Below are 22772 nucleotides of genomic sequence, written 5' to 3'. Positions count from 1 at the left end.
AGACGCTATATTTGGATGGGACTCTGAGGTGAAAGCCTTGCTCGGCTTGCCGATGCTACCAACGACGACTCCCTTGGGTGACGTTTACCTTTTTGAAGGCGTTGCTATTGGAGCCCTCGTTCAAACTCCACATCAAGGGATTTCTCCGGGTGAAAACCTTAGATTCGTTAGGATCGAACGATGTCGTCGTTCTGTCGGCGTGTCCTTCTTGAAGGCTTCGTTTTAGGAGTTTTATCCCTTGCTGGACTGTTGTTCTTAGTTTTAGGTTCAGTATATCAATGCTGGGGTTTTCGCCGGTTTTCCATAAATTAACCATGCCGTTGTAAGGTTTTTGGGTCCGGTTTTCCTTATAAACTGGATCAACTCTCTTCTTCTATAGTAAATTGTACTAACTCCCTGCTTGTCCCCTTAGAAAAAAAGAATTGGAATATGATATAGAGGAGAAAATAAGGCTTTGTTTGACACAACTCTAGATCTCAAATGGATTTGAAGTTTTTATGTTAAATTGTAATTGTTTAAAATTTAAAATTATATTAAAAATGATATAAAATAACTTATCAAAATATTATCAACGTAATCGTAGATATAAATTTATGAATTTATATAGAGCTACGGACATCCGGCTCTAAAAATTCTTACATCAGGAGCTATGAAAATAGAGGACCAAAAAAGAGTACAAGAAGTAGACTTTTGAAGCCCATGGTACTACTATGGTTGTGTACGTATAAACCATTGCTCCCCACCGGAAAAAAAAAGCCCGTGGTTGGCGCGGCCGCGGAGCAACACCACGTCAGTGGGGTGGAAATTTTGCCAAAAATACGATTCATAGGGCTTGTTTAGTTCACGAAATGAAAATTTTTGGATGTCACATTAGACGTTTAACTGGATGTCGGGAGGGGTTTACGGACACGCATGAAAAAACTAATTTTATAACTTACCTGGAAACCGCGAGACGAATCTTTTAAGCATAATTAATCCGTCATTAGTACATGTGGGTTACTGTAACACTTATAGCTAATCATGGACTAATTAGGCTCAAAAGATTCATCTCACGATTTTTCCCCTAACTGTGCAATTAGTTTTTCTTTTAATCTACATTTAATGCTCTATACAGGTGTCCAAAATTTTGATGGGATGTTTTTTGGAACTAAACGGGGCCATAGTCTCAAAAACAAGGTTGACGTTGGCTAAGAAATGAAAGTTCATGAGTAAAAGAAAAAACACTCACAAAACAAGGTGCCCATTCCGGTCCAAGACCAGGTACAATAGCATACTATAAACCAGTTATAAACACGTATCGAGAAGATAAAAGATAAAAGAGAAGAGCAATGGACTATCACATCTCATTTCATAGATAACATATACCATTAAATTAAGAGGTAACATATACAATATGTTATATTTATCATACAATCCCCAATATTTTTAACACTCTCACATGCTTATTGAAGTTTGTGTAAGGGTTACCTCTTACATGAGAGGTGATTATTTCTCTCTCATCTTTCTTCTCTCCCCCACCTCATCGTGTAGTCCTACGCAGTATCTTGGAGTTTGTGCTTGGATAAACATAGTATATTCCCTTATAGTACGGACTTTAAGACACAATGTGTGTATGATAGGTAAGACAAAGTATTAATAGTGTAATATATATTTATAGGTAAATATTGTATAAATTGGATATTAATTGACTATGGATAATTTGAAACTTGTAATTTGCTATGTACTAAACTGCGGTTGAGTTCGGTTATTAACTTTCCCAACTCACATATCTCATTTTCCGAGTGCACGTTTTTTTTTCATCTTTTGCAAATAATTTTATATATGAAAGTTGATTTAAAATCATATTATTCTATTTTTTTTAAAATAACTAATACTACTAAATTAATCATATGCTAATAAATTACTCCGTTTTACATGTGGGAGAGTGAGTTCTCAACCGAGAGAACCGAACACAACAACTCTGGGGTCTGTTCGGATGCCCCTTTTCCTAACCCATCTCGCTCATTTTCCACGCGCACACTTTTCAAACTGCTAAACGGTACGTTTTTTTGCAAAAAGTTTCTATATGAAAGTTGCTTAAAAAATTAAATTAATCTTTTTTTAAAAAAGGTAACACCACCACCGAACACGCCTGAGACAATTACCAACGCATGCACCGACCATCTCGGGAGTAGTTCGGAAAAAAATATAGAAAAATACAGCCGACTCGATTGCCGTGCATTCAACTCTTTGATCGAGCCATATCTTCGTGTCCTGTTGCATTCACTCCCCTCGGCCTTTTTCGCACAGACCAAATACGACCACCTAAAAATGGTTGGGAATCATAGTAAAAAGAACACTACTACTGATTGCAAAATGAAATTAACATAGGTTTATTCCTAGTGCAGGATTCATTTGACCTTATTTGACAGAGATCCAGTTATCAAATCCACGGTATATTTGATGTTTGTATATTCATAGTGGTTTAAAATTTAAAGTTTCATCTAGAATAAGAACAAATTTATTTATCCAATTGCTATGCATGTAATAGTACATCGGAGGGTGAACTCCTCAAGTGGGGGACAGTGAGGCCCCCCTTGTTAGTTCGGCTGGGGCAGCGGGTGAAAATCGAGAACTCGGTGAGATGTGTGGTGTAGAGGGCCTCGGGCCCCTCGAGAGCGATGAGACAAAAACGGTTTATACAAGTTTGGACCGCTAAGAAGTGTAATGCCCTACTCCTGTGCTTGATTGATCGACTAAGAAATTCAGGCTTTGAGCCAATGAGAACCAAACGTGAGTTAGCCAAAGAACCAATCTCTCTTCCCCCACTAGGCTTGGACCTCCTTTTATATCTTAAGGGGCTGCTACATGGGCCTATAAATTTGCCTAGGGGAAAGGGAGGATAATCACGTTAAATGCACGTCTTGTTGCTTGCCTCAGAAGCCATTCGCACGTCCGCCACGGCATGGGGCCCGTCAATTCTATTTGGCTGACATGGGGGGACACGCATGTCATTCACCATTTAATGGGGGAAGACTTTTGGGTCCTTACTTGCACCGGGAAACGAAAATCCTGCTCTGGCTGGGTTAGATGAATCAACTCTGGCTGTAATGAGAGGCAAAGCAACCTCTCATCATCATGATGTGACAGGAGATGTCAGGCGGCGGCGTGCCACCTGACATGCAACCAGTGCGCAGGCGCACTACCCTAGTCGTATCGGTCATTCGACTCGTCACAGACCAGTCATAGATCGATCAGGTGCACTACACGTTGTATTTGATGCGGCGTAGCATGCCCGCTCACACCACCTTAAATGTGGTCAGGTAAGCATTGGGGTCGTCCGCCTAACCCTGCACATGCGGCGTCATGCGACCCTTGGCATGGAGGGGGCGGCCGCCGTCCTACCTCGGGGGAGTGCCACGTGGGTACCAGGGGGAGCCTTCTCTCTCTGAGCTTGATACCCCCGGTTCCGTATCACTGACATAGTAGATTCAGATATAAGGATTTGTGGAACTAGAAATACCTAGCTTTATAAAATCTTGGATCTAGAATTATGCCAAGAGTTTCAATCTCATTAAATGAGGAATCCTGCTATATGTACGATGGTGCCATCTGATTACTATCTGGCCGTGTTACGGCATAAACACAGCTAACAAGCGTATACGAAGATTTATCATGGCGTGAATCATCTACCGTGTGAGGCTTTCTTTGTTGCTTTGGTCAACGGCAACGTCATATGTATATCATTTTCATTAATGTCACATATGTTAAAGTGACAACGTGTCATGAAATTTACTAAGGCCCCCTTTAATTCAAAGGAAATTTATAGGAAATTTAGAGGAAATTTATAGAAATTTTAGAGAATTTTATTTCTATAGGATTTTTTCCTACAAAGCCCTTTGAATCAAAGGAATGAATCCTATGAAATCCTATAAAATTCCTATGGAATGTCTCTTCTCATACAAGTTTTGGAGGAATTTTAACAAGAGATTCTACCTCATGGAAGAAATCCTTTGAGTCTTTATCTCTCCTCAAATTCCTGTGTTTTTCAACAGTCATTCATATGTTTTTCCTGTGTTTCGAAATCCTCTGTTTTACACTTATATTTATGTCAGAATCCTATATTTTTTCTATTCCTCCTTTTTTCATTCATGTGATTTAAAGGTGCCTTAAGAGAGAGAAGGGAAAAGTTTTATGTAAATAAATTTGGTTTACTAACATGACTTAAATTTTCTAGACACTATTTCTAATGTCATCATCGGCGTGAAAATTCATACCCCATCAGCCCACCATTTTGTCGAGTTGGGGAGTTTGAGGATTGGGCCTGTGTACAAGAGGCAGCGCAACCATGGGCACGGCCCATTTATCGCACCTCCAGTACATGGGCCGCCTCCGTGGGAAAGGTGACGTCCCAGCTCACACGTAAAGCAGCAACCGCGTGTCACGCGACGGGGAGGGGCAGTCGAGAAGCGCATGACGAGATGACACATTGAAACCGTCTCGCGGTCATCTCGTCCATGGGGATGGCCGCGACCGAGAGAGAAACCGTCTCGTCCGTCCACTTCTCTATCCACCACTGTCCACCGTGGCCGCTCCGCTCCACCGCGTGTCCCACTCCCACCACCCCCGCTCTCCCGTCCGTCCGCGCGCTTCCCCCCATGCGAGATCACCGTCTCCTCCGCCTCCTCCTCGTTGGCTCGTCCTCTTCCCCCATCCGCCTCTCTCTCTCTCTCTCTTTCTCTCTCTCTCCAGTCTCCTCCACTCTCCTCTCTTCGAGAGCCGCTCGCGACGCGAGCCTCTTGGAGCGCGCGCCCTATAACTAGGCACCCGTGTCCCCGTCCCGGATCTCCCCCCCACCCGTCGCTCCGCCCCGTCCCCATTTTGGATGGATTCCATTGGTATAAATCGCGCCCCGCTGGGTTCCTCCTCCTCCGCCGCCGCCGTGACAGCTCGTCGAGGCATCGCGCTCCGCCCGGCTCGCCGCTCCGTCGCGAGTACGAACCGGTGAGCGTGTGTTTCTCCCTCGCCTCCGCATTTTTCCCTCGGTTTTTGAGGCGGCGGCATTCTGATTCTGCGCATGGTGATCCTGAGTGCAGTGTGGGTGTGGCGACGATCGGCTTCGGGGACGCGTCTGGGCTCAGAGCGTGTTCTGAGAAGGCAGGTGTCTCTATCTCTGTTGCGTCGATGCCTCGTTTCCATGTTGATTTGGGTGTAATGATCCGAGCGTAATTGGTGGCTGGTGTAGGTTAGGCGATTTGATTCTGTACGAAGCACCACGGCGAGAGCTCAGAACGGGAACGCTGGGAGAAGCATGACCGAGGTATCTCACCAAGCTTGCAGTTGCTGGCCTTTATATTATGATTTGATCCATATGTACGTTTTTAGGGATCGCAATGCTTGACACAATCATGGTATGTTTGTATGTTCCCAGCTCCATGCAAACATGTTCTGTATCTATAAACTGGATCATGCCACATTTTGCCATCTCTTTTAATTTTGCTTCTGATTCTAGGATGTGCCATTTTGTCTTGTTTTTCTAACTTTGTGTTCACCTTCTCCTTTCCTTATTTTTAATTATGTAACCACAGGAAAGAGGATGTACAATGTCTGATACTGAAATGCCATTTAAATATTCCTCTGGTAAAGCCTTCCCATTAGGAGTGTCTCAAGTTGAAGGCGGGCTGAACTTCGCACTTTTCTCTCAGCATGCTTCTTCTGTCATTCTCTGCTTAAAGCTTCCTGGGAGGTATAGCTTTACCTTTTCCTAAAACTGTTGTGACCTTACTGGTTTTTCTTTTTCTGATTATATGTGTACCTGTGGGTTCTGGTCTCTTAAAGTCTCAACTATGGCAACTGGCAGTTTTGTTGCATGTCATCTATCTCCTTGCTGTCATCTTTTTATGAACTTGCTCAACATACTTTAGGTCTCATACTCTTACGAGATATGGCAAACTTGTTTTTCATGACCTTACTACACGATATTAAGCAGTTGTTATGCCTTTGACATAGAGTCTATGAAATTTTGAATTCATTTTTCAAATTTGACGCTCGAAAGGAAAACTACTTTTCTGTTTTTCAGACTACCATATCGTGAGTTGATTTGGAGTGTAAGCCTGGTTGAAAACTTGAAATAATCTCTTACAGATTAACCTGTAATTTTAGCTTGTCCTTTCCACGGTAACATGTTACATTCTCTATCTAATATTCTCACTCTAAACTGTTCCTCAGGGGAACTGAAGATGAGAAAGGTGCAGATGTTGTCGAGTTTGTTTTAGACCAGCAGAAGAACAAAACTGGGGATATATGGCATGTGATAGTGGAGGTACTGTCATAGAATTTTTGTGGGTACATTTTAAAGTAAGAGTATCATTCTATATACATCGACAAATCACTGTGGATAACTTTCTTGCAACAAGTTGAATTGAGTATTCATCTGATACATATTTTGATTATAGTTACAATGTTTCATATTCTTCAAAGTGAAACTTCATTTTACAATGTGTTCATGGTATGGAGCCCTTCCACCGATTTGAGTCCTAAAGGACTGATTTGGGTGCTCATCTCATTTATTTATTGTTAGAACTCATGACCATTCTTTTAAAAATGCTCAAATTTGAGAGGAACAGTACTGAAATAATATTCCTGATTTGGCCAAAACGTTGGCTTTGTGATGCTAACTTGTTTATCTCCACTAAAAGGAAGAAGTGCTGAATGGTAATCTTGGCTAGTTCATTGCCTCACTTCTAGGATGCTTTCACCTCTGTTTGTTTGAGTGCCTGACTCAATATTTTTGTCCATCTATTATATAGTAGTCATGGAAGGAATAATCTTCACCTGTTTTTCTTGTATGTAATTTGCTATGCATATATGCTGCATTTTTTTTTGTTATTTCTATGCTTCATTAAAACTGTACAACCTTAAAGAAATCTTCTCTATGACTTCCAGGGCTTGCCTGCTTCTGGTGTTCTTTATGGGTATCGTGTTGGTGGCCCTCAAGGATGGGACCAAGGCCATAGATTTGATAGCAGCACTGTTCTTCTGGACCCTTATGCAAAATTAGTTTCTGGTCGAAAGTACTTTGGGGTTGCTGAAGAGAAGTCAAGCCAGCATTTTGGAACATATGATTTTGATAGCTCTCCTTTTGATTGGGGTGATGACTACAGGCTTCCGAATTTGCCTGAGGTACTATTATCATTTGGTAGGATTGACAAGATGTTCCAAACATGAAGTTCTCAATTTTTTGTTTCTTTAATCTAGGCAGATCTAGTCATATATGAAATGAACGTCCGTGCTTTCACCGCGGATGAGTCAAGTGGCCTTGATTCGACTTCTCGTGGAAGCTATCTTGGTCTCATTGATAAAGTAAGTACCATTTTTTGTTTGTTTATGAACACAACTATTTGTTTGTATTTAGAAGATTTCCCTATTACTTTCTTAAATTTCTTATTTTTATCATCGAGTTTAGTTACCCTGTCCACTTTAAGAGGCTGATTTCCTTCGCATTTCTGTGACTATTGCTTGTGACTTACACATGAAATAGTTTTGGTTTCATAGATCCCTCATTTGCTGGAACTTGGCGTTAATGCAGTGGAACTACTTCCTGTTTTTGAGTATGATGAGCTGGAATTCAAGAGGTACCCCAACCCAAGGGACCACATGGTAAACTTATACACTTTATCCATGCTTAATATCCATCGTAGTCACCATCAGAGTGACTTTCTCTCTTCTCAATTGAAAGGTCAATACATGGGGCTATTCTACGATAAACTTTTTTGCACCCATGAGCCGTTATGCTAGTGCCGGTGGTGGACCAGTGGCTGCTTCCAAAGAGCTCAAGCAGATGGTCAAAGAATTGCATAAAGCTGGCATAGAGGTATCCAAACTCAATATATACCAGCAGATTTTACTGATCATTGTTAATTTCATGCACCGCCAGGATAAAATACATATAATGGCATCACCATTTTGTGCAGGTTATTCTGGATGTTGTTTACAACCATACAAATGAGGCGGATGATGCTCACCCGTATATGACTTCTTTCCGTGGCATTGATAACAAGGTGAACTTTCTAATTGTTTTGTTGCCAAAAAGAGCATCTATATGCTTCCACCTGTTCTTTCGACCAGACTGCACTTAGGGGTTAAAAAACTAGGTTAGCTAATTCCAATGCAGCTAGGTTAGCGTAGCCCGACTTTTTTTGTTGTTCTTGGCAAGTTGGCAACACCAGTCATGCCGAACAACTGTTTTGGCTTGATGACGTGGTTTACCTAGTTAGTTTAATCCTGTTTAGGACTTAAGATGCTCAAAGTGCTTTCACCAGGTTAAATTATCACGGGCACCACCTAACCACCAGGTTTTGTTGGGTTAAATTTGCTTATCAGGTTTTTGACGAATTTATATAAAAAGATGTCCTGTTCTTGCAGGTCTATTACATGTTAGACCTGAACAAAAATGCTGAACTACTGAACTTCTCAGGCTGCGGTAAAACCATGGTTCCTGTACTCGTATACTAATTTATTTGGGACTTTACTCTATATCAATAACTGTTTTTACTGCAATCTAATACTAATTCTGCTTTTGCTTAAGACCTTAAAGGATGTAATATATCTCAGTTTTACCTATGGACATCCAAATACCAAATTATTAATTATATTTTCTGTTAAGCCTTTATTTATACAGCTTTACAGCTGGTTACTTTTAAGAAAAATGCTATGATTTATTTCTGAAATTACTGCTTGTGTATCTTGCTGATCTAACATGTTTAATGACTAGATACTTACATATCACATGATTTGTTCAAAATTTTGAAAGTGTAATTGTTTCACTTTTAAGTCTTAACGGTATGTTTTGGTTCAACCTAGGGAATACACTGAACTGCAACCATCCTGTTGTCAAGGAGCTCATTCTTGACAGCTTGAGACACTGGTATGGACAACTTGCAGCTAAGATTTTTCTCATAAATCCAATTGTGTGTAGATTCATCCATATTTCTTTGTTTCATCTTGACTATGTCGGCATTATTCATAATCAAGTGTCAAAAAATATCTATATCGATTTGAGCTTTCATGTTGGTATGATCAGACCAAGATGATGTATCGACAGCCTAAAATTATTCAAAATTTCCTCTAGGCTATAGCACATGCTTGTAGCTATTTGGCTTGTAGCAAGACAGTTGATATATGAGAGATAGTTCATGGCTATGTCTTATTGTGAACCTTGGAAAACAAGATAGCCAGAAACTGCAACAAAAACAGTTATTTTTATACAAATAACTGAATTATAGCATGCATTTTTATTTTCTCTTTGACAATGGTTTTGTCATATTTCAAATGTCATTTCTAATCTCCATGCTTGTTTTAATGCATCAAGGGTTGAGGAGTATCACATAGATGGATTTCGATTTGACCTTGCAAGTGTTCTTTGTCGTGGACCAGATGGTTGTCCTCTTGATGCACCTCCACTCATCAAGGTATAATGTAGATGCAGACTTTAGGTTTGAACACTAAATATGTATGGCTGCTTACCAAGCCTGTGCAGACCGAATTTTGTTTGTCTAAATAAGTGAATTTAATAGATTTCATGTAAAAACAACCCGTACGTTACATTATATGGATGATTGGATGCAAATTATGATGTACTGAAGTACTGAACTTCCAGCAATCAATTCTAATCAACTTTGCACTATTGTTGATTGTTTTCTTGTTTGCATGGTTTTGTTCATTGAATACATATCTAGTGCAAGCTCACAGGAATGCAATCATGAAAATTTGCAATGTGGGCAGCTATATAAGATACAGTATGGACTAGATGTAGGGCTCTTGAGGTTCATTTGAAAGTTTTTTTAGTGACCCCCCTCAAACGTTAGAAAATTGTATTTATGACAAATTCCACCTTTTCAAGACCATCTAAATCCTAATCCATCAATCTCTGGTCATACAACTCACGTTGATGTATCGAGACTAGTGGCTTTTATGTTTCTTCATATTAATTTATTTGGTTGTAGGAAATTGCCAAAGATGCTGTATTATCTAGATGTAAGATCATTGCTGAACCTTGGGATTGCGGCGGCCTTTATCTCGTAGGGCGTTTCCCTAACTGGGACAGGTGATTTGAACACTTCTATATTTCTATAAAAAGAATTTGGTGGTATAGATGTTTTATCCTTGCTTCTTTTAGGACTAAAGATTTGGTGATACAGTAACACAAAACAGTAACTATTTTCTGTTATGGATAATATCATGCTGAGATGCTCATTCCTAAAGTACTTAACAACTGAATTCTTGAAATGAGAGAATTATTGCTAGTATCACTTTTCTCATTGGACTTGGCAAACATGCTTCATTGTGCGGTTCAGTGACCTTTCCCTACCATGCATACACAGATCAGTTATTCTATAATGAGTTTCATTTATTTTTAAAGGTATGGTGATCATGTTTAACATTCCTCTTGCAGGTGGGCTGAATGGAACGGCAAATACAGAGATGATCTTCGAAGATTTATTAAGGTAATATGCCGGGAGAGAAGATTTTTTAGAAAATACAGATAAGAAAAATTGTACTCACCTGCAATTTATGGTAGAGATTTCATCATGGCAGTATATCAGGAATTACTGCTGAGGAATAGGATTGTTATGCCCTTATGCTAATCTATCATTCCCTTGCCTCATCCCTTTCTGCCAGAGTATTTTAATTAACCATGCCATAGGATAGTTATTTTACTGAGCATGTTAATGAAGTTTAGCTTCTCACTGTACCTATATTTAGTTTTAATTGTCCTTGATGGTGTATGAACATTAGCGGCAAACTTAGGTTATTGTGGAACAGCCAATGGCTAGGAAACATGGAGATTTTGTTAAATGTTTAACTAGATATAGGATCAGTACCCTTGCAAAATCAGTATTTTATTTAATTTAATGGGCAATTCTGAAGCATACGATCACAGTTCCGCATATTATTTGAGAAAATGGCAACATACTTTTATGCAATAGCTCTGTACCAGTTGTGTAAAGATTACCAGGTTACTGAAACATAGGGGTAGAATTAGGTGGCTGCAGTTTCCCAAACTCTGATCTTGGCTATCCATAACTCCATTCTTGAGCCAAATATTTAGATGATCTCCTTCAGAACTTGAGCATAATTTTTTTTAACCATTTCAAACATCAGTGAGTTTTTTCAACTGAAGATCTGAATTTACTGAACATTCTGCATTTTATCAGTGCTTGCCTAGCATAGCCATGAGAATTCTTCTGTTTGTGTTCTTTTATTCTTGTTTCTATAATAACGACCGAATGACTGATTGGATGCTGCTAAACATTTGGAGTTGTTTCTCAGGGTGACCCTGGTATGAAGGGGGTGTTTGCGACTCGTGTGTCTGGATCTGCTGATCTCTATCAGGTCCCCCTCTTTTAGATGTTATTTTCCCTTTACTGTTATTTTTTATCCATTTGCTTAGGATATCGCTTGTTTTTGAACTTTGATCCCCCCCCACACACACAAAATAAATAAAATAAAAATCCATTTCCAAACAAGAGCGGCTTCCAAAGTTATTGCTAATAAGTTTAGGTTTAATTACATGCTTGTTACTTTTGTATCACTGTTAGAGCATAGGTCATTATCAACATTTAGCGTGCCCCAAATTCTATCATGTCAATTGTGTTAGTTCAGTAGGATTTCTCCAGTATCCAATTGTTTAATGGATATAAATGTATTCAGGGTCTAGTGACATACCATTTGATAGTGCAAAACACAGTATGGTATGATGCCACCTATTATTTCATTTTGTGAGGATGTGTAAGGAACCTCTGTGGACAAATTTTTAAGAACTACTGTTACACTGAAGGGGTTCAGACTCAGTTATTTTTTGTCAAGAAACAAAAATATGTAAAATAAAATTCACCTGATGTGGCAGGTGAACGAGCGGAAGCCTTACCATGGTGTAAATTTTGTGATTGCACATGATGGATTTACTTTATGTGACCTTGTTTCTTACAACTTAAAGGTAACTGGAGTAAGCTAAGCAGTTTAGTTAAGATCATTTATTTATACTGTGAAGTGTATGCTAATCTGCCTTCTTTTTATCAAAATCATATAGCACAATGATGCTAATGGAGAAGGTGGCTGTGATGGATGCAATGACAACTTTAGCTGGAACTGTGGTGTTGAAGGTACCTGCTTTACCGAATATCTATTTTCTTTTGTACATTGAAATCATGATTCCATGAAACTGCAAAAAGATGCTTATTTTCATATCCCATCAAATTGATACATCTGACTGATGTAGGGTACTGTAAAGATAGAAAACTTGGTCGAGTTTATTATTAAAACAACCCTTTGTATGAATTAAAGGTATAGTCATAAAGAGAATGACATAGTTTGATTTTGTTGAAATTTAGTGTCTTGTATTGATTTTGTTGAAATTTAATGTCTTGTAATTCAACAGAACTAAAAGATTGCCCCTAGTAGTGAAGCTTCAATGTCAAGATGGATCCAAATAGCTCTATGAGCTGTGCAGAACTTTCCAAATGCAACCATAGATGGCTATCCCTCTTTGAATCAGAAATAATTATTTTTAGGGTTAATTGGATCCATGCCACTGCAAATGTGGCAAATCAAAAAAATGCCACACATATTTGCGTTATCGGCTGGATGCCACTGCAAATTTTTAAAATAAGAACCATGCCACTCCATCACGATTTCCGTCCAATCCGTCACATTTTCCGCCGTCTCCGTCTTCGTCCTCTCGTCGTCCTCGTCTCGACGGCAGCACCAGCACGGCAGTACGAAGGCGGGCGCGGATGGCAGCACGGCGCACGGCGGCACGGCAGCACGGTGGTGGATGGCAGCACGGCACCGGCGACGGTCGTGCCCGCGTCCGCTCCCCGCGCCCCTCCGCGACCTCCTCGCCGACTTCCTCTCTCTCCACCGTTGCAGCCGTCGTCGTTGACCATTTCCGCGGTGGACCCGCCGCCGTTGACCTCATCTGCGCGGGAGAGCTCGGGAGCCGCCGCCGCCGTTGCTGTCCTCGTCGTGGTCGTCGACGAGCCGCACCGCCTCCGCCCAGATCTGGCGAGGAGGGCCGCTCGTCGTTGCTGCCGATGGAGGAGGCGTCGAGCCTCGAACTCCGCCGCTGTTGGCCCCAAGCTTTGTCACTAGTGCTGCCGACGCCCATCTCCTCTCTCCACATGACCATCCTCGGCAGCAGCTGCGCCCCCTCCGCGACCTCCCCGCGAAGCGTCCTCGTCGGCGGCGGCGGCCTCGCTCGCGACCGTCCTCGCCGGTAGTGGCTATGCCCGCGTCCGCCTCCACGGCCGTCCTCGGCAGCAGCTATGCCCCCTCCCCGACCTCCCCGCGAGCGTCCTCGCTGGCGGCGGCTACGCCCGCGCCCGCCTCCGTGACCTTCCTCGGCGGCGGCCATGCCCCTCCGCGACCGTGCTCGTCGGCGGCGGCAAAGATCGATGGTTGTATGTTGATTGGTTTAGTTAGCTAGCTAGCTAGCCTCGCGCGCTGCATCTGTAGCAGCTAGCTAGCTACTCCCTGAGCTTGTTGGGTGTTTCTGCCTGAGCTCCATTCCGCGCCGAACCCCGTCAGGCCCGGCCGCGACCGCGCCGGGCTGTCCTCCGCCCGTGCCAGCCGTCGCGCCAGCTCCCCATCCTCTTCTCCGTTTTGCCGCGTGAAGCCGATGCGTTTTGTCGCGTGCGCCTCATCGGCTTCGACTCCGGTGGTTGAGCTGCTCACACGCGTCCGGGGGCAGCAGAAGTGAGAGAGAGAGAGAGGAGGACGGAAATCGTGATGGAGTGGCATGGTTCTTATTTTAAAAATTTGCAGTGGCATCCAGCCGATAACGCGAATATGTGTGGCATTTTTTTGATTTGCCACATTTGCAGTGGCATGGATCCAATTAACCCTTATTTTTAACCTAATGCTATGCGAAATGTTTGATGTTAGAATTGATGCTCTTGTTCTGTAACAGGAGAAACAAATGATCTGAATGTGTTAAGTCTGCGTTCAAGACAAATGAAAAACTTCCATGTAGCTTTAATGATTTCTCAGGTAAACATTGTGAAGTAACCTACAGTTTATTTTATGTGTGCATCATGTATAAACTTATCACATAATCACCATTTTCATATATCAGGGCACCCCAATGATGTTGATGGGCGATGAATATGGTCATACACGTTATGGGAACAACAATAGCTATGGACATGATACTTGCATTAATAATTTCCAATGGGAACAGGTTGCATTACCGTAACTATTTTAGTTTTCAACCAGGAATATGTTTATGAATTTGGCAGATCTATATATAATTTGTTTTCTCCGAATCCATGTGAATATAGTTGGAACAAAGAAGAGATGGCCATTTCAGGTTTTTCTCAGAGATGATAAAGTTTCGTCACAGCAACCCAATATTAAGACGAGACAGGTTTCTTAATAAAGTAAGTAATACCTAGAAGTGCTATCATTGCAATTAACTGGTTTATTGAAGACAATCATTTCATCATCTTCTCAAAAAATAGCTGCTGGTGTCTGTCGAAATTCCAAGTATATTTTCTCAGTCAAGTCTGATTAGAATAGTATAATACAGCAAATATACACTTTGCAGCTTTTGCAGTTGCATCTCTTAGTTTTTTTTTCGTCTCAAATGTTCTTCATTGTATTGTGATCTTCCTTGTTGGTAGAACGATGTCACCTGGCACGAGGATTGTTGGGAGAACCAGGAAAGCAAATTTTTGGCATTCACGTAAGTTTGTTGATCACTTTCGTTTATGCACCTTATTATGGTATTTGTTTATGATGCTCCAAAATCCAAATTCTTGGCTTCTGACTTTCATTGCCATTTTACTGTAGAGTACATGATCACAACTCTGGTGGAGATATCTATTTGGCATTCAATGCACATGACTATTTTGTGGACGCTGTAATTCCCCCACCACCACACCATAAATGTTGGAACCGTGTGGTATGGATACTTTTCAGCATTGCTAAATTTCTTACGTATAGTAAAGTAAATTCCTACATAATCCTAGCATGGTGTGGTTGTAATTTCTAAATATGTAGAAGTGCTGCCAGTACTCATTCTGAATTTTACTACATTAGACGCTCGGACAAATACCAACTCTTAAAAGAAGATATACAAGTTTCCACAAAATTTCTCAGGAATAGACATAGGTAGTACTGATACAGTTCTACAACCAAAAGCTGTATACGGTTGTTACTTGTGCTAGCAATCCTGCTAAAACTGGTTTGGAGTTTATTGCTCATTAGCTACTTTTAATTTTTACAATGATTGGTCTGGCTGGATTTGATCACTCTTTTCTCACACCTTTCCGCTCCTATTGTCATTCTAAATCTGCTCTAATAATCTTTTTGTAGGTGGATACCAACCTGGAATCACCAAATGATATTGTACCAGAAGGGGTGCCATTTACAGGACCAAAATACAGAATTGCTCCATACTCTTCCATTCTGCTCAAGGCAAAGCCTTAGAAAAGTTAGTAGTTGAGAGCATAAAAATAATGCCACCAATGCTGGCTTGGTTGGTTAATAACAGGTTGATCACATTAGCAGTCTGCACTTCAAAAAGGCAACAGGTATAGAGAATGTCTAATAACAACTGCCGAATCATAGTTGGCTTTGGCAGATGAGGCCACTTTTGGCATTCAGGAATTTCTTCCAGTTATTACTGTAGGAATGAATGGGCTAGGGCTTAGGGCCCTCTGGGGGCAGCAAAGCTCGAGGTGTCGTCTCGGTTTCATGTGAGCGTGACCTGGCTATGGTCACCCTATCATTTATCAAGGTCCTGTTTCGTAATAATGTGTCATCAAACACTCAACTCCCATGAGAATGTATGCCAGCATCTATTTTGCTGGAAATTCATGAAAAAAAGGAACAATGCTATTAGTCCCATGAAGTATGAACATATGTCAGTGTGTATTTCTTGCATGATGCAGAGGCTGCGATATTCTGCGCCTGCACCTCCCGGTACGGGCTGCGGCGGCAGGCTCCCGACTGACGGCGACCCCGGTTGGTACGGAGGGAAAGCTTCCACATGTGCAACGGCGGCAAGCTACAGTGTTCCCAGGCAGGCACCAACCTGTTCTCCAATGCAGCCAAGAGAAGAGCCAGCTTCGACTTGACAAGATAACATGGCCATTTGACAGAGCTGGGCCAGCCGGTGCTGCTCTTAACCAAGGCATGTGAAAGGTTAACTCGCCTCTCCTGCCAATCTCACCTGAATATCAAGCGCCTACAGTGCAGCCTGAGCCAGGTAAAAATCCCTCCTATCTCAATCATTGTCAACCACCTTCTATCAGCTAGGTTCCAAACAGAGGGGAAGGAAATGAACGGCCGGTGTACTTAGCTCAGCTGTCCTGTTGCTGAAGGGCCCAGACCCTGGGGGTGGGACATACTACTCCTTTGCAAGCTGTGGGCTGTCCTTATGATTTGCTAGTTATATATGTCGAAGGGCAGCCGCTTTATTAGTGCTAACCACCTTTTAGTTTATGGAGTATGGAATTTGGCAACCTCTTTAGGAAAATATTCCTAATCATTCATCAATGACCAAGGAACCACCCTAGTGCATAATTATGTCAGTCTGGTTTCCCAACTGGCTTTCAGGGGGAATATATAAGTCCTTCATAATCATACCAACTGCTAAAAACTTTACACTGCTAGTAATAAAATTGATAACAAGCTTTACACAGCTTAATTTGCTGGTAGAGGTTGAACCCTGTCTGGTGGAGCCCGGCCTGAGGTTTTAGGCTCTAGAAAATAGCTTAATTAGGTACCGAGTCAAGGTGAAGATAGTGTGGTTGATCCAAATCCAGCCTTGCTCCCTAAGTTCCTCAAAATTACTAACCGGCGCCAAGCAGCTGAACTCAAGCTTTTTCAATAAGAATTTAGTGAGGTATTTGAGGTCTCAATATACCTTATGTCAGATAGCTGCCAAGAAATACAAGCAAGAAAACATAACATATGCCCATGCATGTCACACCTTCATAACTCCAAGTATCTAGATTCGGTACTATTCCTTTTGAAATACTCGAACCACCCAACGAATTGGTTATTCCTAAACAAGTCATGAAAGGAATGACGAACATACGGATAAGATTTACTATCAACCTCTCTTTTCGCGTTTTGTTAGGGGCACACTCACAGTCACAATTCATCTTCCGTATAATCGAGAAAGAAAAAACACTATGCAAATCACTAAATAGAGCGACTCAACATGCTTGGGGATAAAGATACTCTAGTGACCTGTATGCTGACCTCTACCAGACTCTAACATCCGCCGTCCACGCGTCATCGCCGAAATATTCCAACTGTACCACACCATATACATACATACTACAGTCAGGACTTCATGGGCGTACAGGCCATGGACAACATGTTGGCACAACTTATATGATCTTGCAGAGACTTTGTGGTTGTCACGTAGCCGGCTCGGCGCCACGAAGTCGTACGTTCACCTGGTAGGATAGTTGGTACATCGGTGTCACGTAGCATGCACTGGACATCCCTGCTGGAATATTACACCCTGGGCATAGCCCACGTTGATAGAACTGATCGAACGAACTCGTGCTTTTGAAGATCGATCTGCTGTTCTTAATTTGGTTGTTAAGTTGGACAGATTGCGATGTCGATCATTCCATGGACGATATTTTCGGATCATTCTGAAGAATTTGTTTTTTAGAAGGATCATACCGAAACATTTGTAGCAACTCATCATGTGCGACAACAATAAAATTGTGATTTTGTTGTCGAATCCGGAAGGTTGGAAGCGATGCCAAATTGCGCGTGATGTTCGTTGCTCTGAAATGCAAGGTTTCTTGCAACGGGCCTGCTTGGAATAAGGACGACCTTACGCTGCTCAGGAATATGAATATTGTGATGGAGTGGAAGTTTAGGTTTAGTATGGTTAGGCTGGAAATCACTGAAATTATCTTGTGGATCAAGTTGAACATTGTGAAAGAGTAGAGTTTTAGGTTCTGGAAGGATTTAGGTTGGAAGAAACTGAATAACACTCTATACCTTCCCTTTTTTGAAAAGCTTGGATATACTATATACTTTATGGGTTGAGTTGAGTTTTGTGTGGGAGTGGAACTAAAGGTTTTGGGAGGGTTCGGTTAGGTTGGAAAGTGGAAACAACTGAATTTATCTTTGGGATGAAGTTTTTAGTATTGCTAACACAAGAAATGTTATGAAAATAAATACACAGCAGATACATGATTCTTTTACATGGGAAACTCTTACGAAAAAACAACACGTACCAATTAGCAATCATCATTATTTAGGAGTTGGTTACAAATGCATGAAAATAATTGTATAACAACACTCCTCCCGTACAACATACAAGAATATATATAAAGAAAAAATCAATTATAATTGGTAAAGATTTGAAGTTCTATTAAAAAACTAATCTTGTAGTACCACTGTTGTAAGAACACATTCTTCATAAGGGGAAAAGGAACTTTTTAAAATCTTGGTGAACACAAATGAGAATAGAAGAACTTGTAAACCAATCAAGGTGCATGTGTCAACTTGGTTAGGAAAGTACATTATTGGGAAATAAGTTTGGTACTAGCAAGATACTCAATTCCTTCTTTTGAAATCTTGTAGGAGTATATGTCGGTGTGTTTTGTGCATCATTTTGTTCTCTCGAAGAACCAAATTATTTTGAGAGAAGGGCAATAACAATCAATCATCTACAGATTCATCAAATAAAAATTAGAGAATGCATGCAACATGGGGCTTCATTGATTAGTTTCCAAGCCAATCATGTCCTTTCAAAGGATTTCGTTAGGCAACTAATCTTAGCTGGGATGGTGCCATCATAAACTAAGCAAACCTTGACTGTTTTATGTTATCTGCGAGCAGTAGCAGTACGTGCCAGCAATTTGTCAAGCCTGGTTAGTCTCATGAATGTTTTTCCCGATATTATCAGTATAAAGATTTGTTGGTATGAAAATAATCATTCAGGCTTTCCACTAAAACAAGTGTTGGATCAAGATCATGCATACTACTATAAAACATGCGCACTGTTTGCCCCTCATGAAATTTGAAAAGGTCCACCTATTCGTACTAGAATATTTCATAATCGGCCGTGAAATTTGATGAAGTCCACATATTAGTACTCGAATATTACAACACCGCTGGTACTATAATCTTTCAACGTTTATCATCATCAAAAAGGAAAACGGTCACATGGCTATACAATTGACGGTATGATTTTTTTTAAAGTTTCGACTTGTAAATTTTCTTTAAATCATTGGATCGTGTTGAGATTCATGGAGGGAAGGGAAGAAAAATTCCCATGTCACTTGTGAGGCTAAGAGTGTCAAACCAGCAACCTCATAGGTAAAAATGTGCCTCGCTAGCCAACCGGCTACGCATGGTTTGGTTTTTGTTTAATAATATGAGAGTTTTGTAGAACTTATATTGTAATTATAATATATTTACAATACAATTACATTATGATTATTATATAAATAGTTACTTTTAAAAGTTTTTCACTTGAATATTATATAAATAGTTTCTTTATCTAAGCTTCAAAAACTAAAATTAGGTCCGACCAAACGTTTAGTAATTCACCCATATTCATAATAGGCAACCCCAATAATCACGCAAAAATATATAAAACAATTTTTGAGATAGAAAACATGTGAGAAAGATTTTCTACAATTTTGAGGAGCTTCCAGCCTCATCTTTTTCTTATACTTAAATTTGACTTTTTAATCTTAGATTTGGAGTTAATTTTAGATGTTTTTTCATCGTAGTTTATTTTTTAAACTTTGTTTTTTGTTTTTAGATCGCTAAAAACAGTATATAAAAGTTTTATATACAAATTATTTTTTATTTGTAAATATACTGTTTGGCTTATACCCCCAATAATCCCAACGATGGGGCCGTAACACACTTGGGATGATTCGGATGAAGCTTCCTGTCTCCAGGAAAAGAAAGGTTTAAAAGCTTGCAAAATCCAAACCGACAATCTGCAACAAAACTGCATCTCGACCGTCAAATTCCGATCCAACGGAGAGTGTTGGAAAATTAGCACTAAACCCCCTGATAATACCTGTATTTTTCATGTAGTAAACCACATCTCCTACAGTTCTACTTCTTTATAAGCTCCCCTACCTCTACTGTCTCGGACACCATTACAGTACACCACCTCAAGCTAGTAGCCACCTTCTCCCCAAGCACACACTCTCCTCCCAAACCCTAGCACCAGCTAGCTCTCTCACTCTACTCCAATGGCGCGCTTCCAGATCGTGGCCTTGGCCATGGCGATGCTCTTCGCCGCCGCATCAGCTCAGGCCCCGGCGGCCACCCCGACGCCCGCTCCCAAGGCGTCCCCTCCTCCGGCGACGCCGCCGCCGACGCCTGCGCCGGTGTCAGCGCCCCCGGCTCAGGCCCCGGCCACTCCTCCCCCGGCTCCGGCTCCCGCCCCCAAGGCCTCAGCTCCGGCTCCCGCCCCCAAGGCCTCGGCTCCGGCTCCCGTGCCCGCGGCCGCGGCTCCCACCCCGGAGATCAGCTCGCCACCAGCCCCGTCACCGGCAGGCTTGGCCCCGTCTCCCACCGCCGAGGTGACCCCTCCCCCCAGCGCCGCCGCCGGCGTCTCCCCCGCCGCCGCGTGGGTCGCCGCCGCCGCCGTGGCCGCCGCCGCCGCGTTCTACTGAGATCGAGGCTGATGAGATCCGCCGACCACCTCATTAATTTATTACCCGTCCATCAGAGGGACCCACCATTCCTCCTCCTCCTCTCCTGATCTCCTCCTTTTCCTTCTTCATCTGTGGTGGTGGTGTTGAGCTGTTTATTTTATTTCTCTCTCTATCTTTTTTTTCTTCCATTTTTTTGGGCATTTTTTTTCCATTCAGGCATTCGATTCAGTAGGTGTGTGGGCGTGTGGCGTGGACAGATTGGTTGGTTGGGTTGGTGTTGTGCTGCTCCTCCATTGTACTATACATCTCCCGTTGTTCAATATTCCTTTCACTTTGGACTTTTTACTCTCTTTTATTTTCCCCAAGCGCACTCACCCCATTTTTTTAATCTTTCTCCATTACCCCTTGCAGCATCATCGTACCAGCAGATCAGATCTTTGAGCCCCCGTTTTCGTTTGGGTTATGTACACGTACTGCAGCCGATCGATCCGTTGCTGTACCGATGGATCTGAGCTGATGATGCACTCACTGTGCTCCAGATCTGGTCGATCTCCTTTAATACTCCCATCTAAAAATAAGAGGAATTATTGGTACGTACGCTGGCGCAGTATTTCACAGCATTTCCGGTGGGATTTTCGCTCAGCTGCGTCGATCCCGTGAGGTGAAAAGGCCTGTAGCTAGCCAGCTGGGGAGCAGCGAAAGGCAGCGATAGATTACGGGCACCGGGTCGGTCGGTGGGGGCGCCGCACGATGGCGAGATGTCGAGACGAGGCGAGGCCCGCGCGGCACGTGCCGGTGGTGGTGCCCGATCCTCGCGGCAGCGACAGCCCGCAGACGGCAGAGGCGGAGGCGCAACGCGAGCGGAGGCGGACGCGACGCGACGCGCGCGTGGGTTTCCCGGTGTTTTTGCTGTGTTTTTTCTCCCGTCCTTTTCGTGCGGGCGGCGGTTTGCGCGCGGTGCCGGCTTGCGGCTTTATTTAGCTGTAGGCAAGCAAAGGGGGGGGCAGCGTCACGGACGGCTGCGTGCGGCGCGGCAAGCAGCAGCACAGCAGATGCAACGCGGGGTCGTCAGCTGTTTAGGTAGTTCGTTCTCTCTCCTTTTCTAACTTTTACTCACTCACGTCCAAAAAAAACAATCGATGTGAATGCGATTTCAGTTTGGTTGTACTAGCTAAAGTCACATTTTTACCTAAATAGTTTTATTTATTTAGGGATGGAGGGAGTACTCGTTAGTTTTTCACACGCACGATTCTCCAAACAATCTAAATAATACTCCCTCCGTTCTAAAACTTAGGTGGATGTGACATATCATAAAACCATGAATATGGAGAAACAAAATCCCTTATATTTTAAAACGAGGTGAATACTTTCTTTTAAAAGTTATTTATAGAAATGTTGGTTGAAAAAAATCATATTAATTAAGTTTTAAGTTTTTTAAGTTAACTTCTAACTAACCATGCTGTAATTAGCCACCCACGACAAGTGTAATCGAACACAGCCGCGGAACGGCGGAAGCAGAGTGGTAGAGCGCGCGGTCTGATGAGATGTGTGATCCGACGACGATGGTACAAACGACTCAACGAGCCAGGTTGGTGGTGAAAGGGATGGTACGGGACGATACCTTGGTACGTGTGCACATGCCATGCCATGTGTGTGTCGTGATCGCTGTTTTCTACTATCACTACTGATCACGCAAATGATTTCGGAGGAAGGGAATGCTGTGCAGGGCAACCAATACCATACATCATTTCACTAGCTTTGGCTTCTGCCCGGTTAGAATCCGGGATCCAACTGTGCCGTCAAATTCATGCGTTCCAAGCTAAGTAATGCCCTTGTTTTTGCAATTCATGGGCTAATCGACGTTGAGGGGAATGATGCCAATTGTCTGGCTGCCTGAATGCGATCCACCCACGCCATCTTTTTTTTTTGTGACCTGACAGCTCCTCGCCTTTTAGTGCGAGCGGTCCTTGTACGCTCGCTTTACAAGCGTAATGCATTTGCTTAAGCTAGCCACACAGCTCGGACGCAACGCAGGGTGACCTTAGCTAGCATATCACGCGTTGCTGACTTTGGAGCTGTAAAGAAACATAAAGAAGCAGCTGATTGGGGAATTGGCTTTCCTGCCGCCAA

General features: G+C 42.3%; 2 protein-coding genes across 2 annotated transcripts; both read left to right on the top strand.

The window, feature by feature from the left end:
* The first annotated feature begins 4526 nt into the window (after positions 1-4526).
* On the top strand, positions 4527-15888 carry LOC136351927 (isoamylase 3, chloroplastic). Its single transcript, XM_066304388.1, has 24 exons — positions 4527-4983; positions 5076-5136; positions 5225-5299; positions 5568-5725; positions 6208-6301; positions 6925-7161; positions 7237-7341; positions 7534-7638; positions 7718-7852; positions 7953-8039; positions 8404-8461; positions 8842-8905; positions 9350-9449; positions 9984-10084; positions 10433-10484; positions 11311-11373; positions 11888-11977; positions 12071-12143; positions 13949-14028; positions 14114-14218; positions 14319-14417; positions 14661-14722; positions 14830-14941; positions 15355-15888. Exons 1-24 carry the CDS (start codon positions 4865-4867, stop codon positions 15466-15468), a joined length of 2349 nt encoding a protein of 782 aa, XP_066160485.1. The 5' UTR covers positions 4527-4864; the 3' UTR covers positions 15469-15888.
* A 4246-nt stretch (positions 15889-20134) lies between these two features.
* Positions 20135-20987, top strand: LOC112936410 (arabinogalactan protein 1-like). The gene has a single exon (XM_026020296.2). The coding sequence runs from the start codon at positions 20235-20237 to the stop codon at positions 20658-20660; it is 426 nt and encodes a 141-aa protein (XP_025876081.1). The 5' UTR covers positions 20135-20234; the 3' UTR covers positions 20661-20987.
* Positions 20988-22772: the final 1785 nt, after the last annotated feature.

Source organism: Oryza sativa, chromosome 9 (genome assembly GCF_034140825.1).
Source record: "Oryza sativa Japonica Group chromosome 9, ASM3414082v1".
In the NCBI taxonomy this organism is placed as follows: domain Eukaryota; kingdom Viridiplantae; phylum Streptophyta; class Magnoliopsida; order Poales; family Poaceae; genus Oryza; species Oryza sativa.
This window is presented reverse-complemented; position numbering and strand designations above follow the sequence as displayed.

Excerpts from the sequence above, each read along its gene's own strand:
- LOC112936410 (XM_026020296.2), top strand. The coding sequence starts at position 20,235 with ATGGCGCGCTTCCAGATCGTGGCCTTGGCCATGGCGATGCTCTTCGCC.
- LOC136351927 (XM_066304388.1), top strand. The coding sequence starts at position 4,865 with ATGGATTCCATTGGTATAAATCGCGCCCCGCTGGGTTCCTCCTCCTCC. Across the intron at positions 5,137-5,224 it reads TCAGAGCGTGTTCTGAGAAG|GTTAGGCGATTTGATTCTGT; the intron begins GCAGGTGTCTCT and ends TGGCTGGTGTAG. Across the intron at positions 9,450-9,983 it reads ATGCACCTCCACTCATCAAG|GAAATTGCCAAAGATGCTGT; the intron begins GTATAATGTAGA and ends ATTTGGTTGTAG.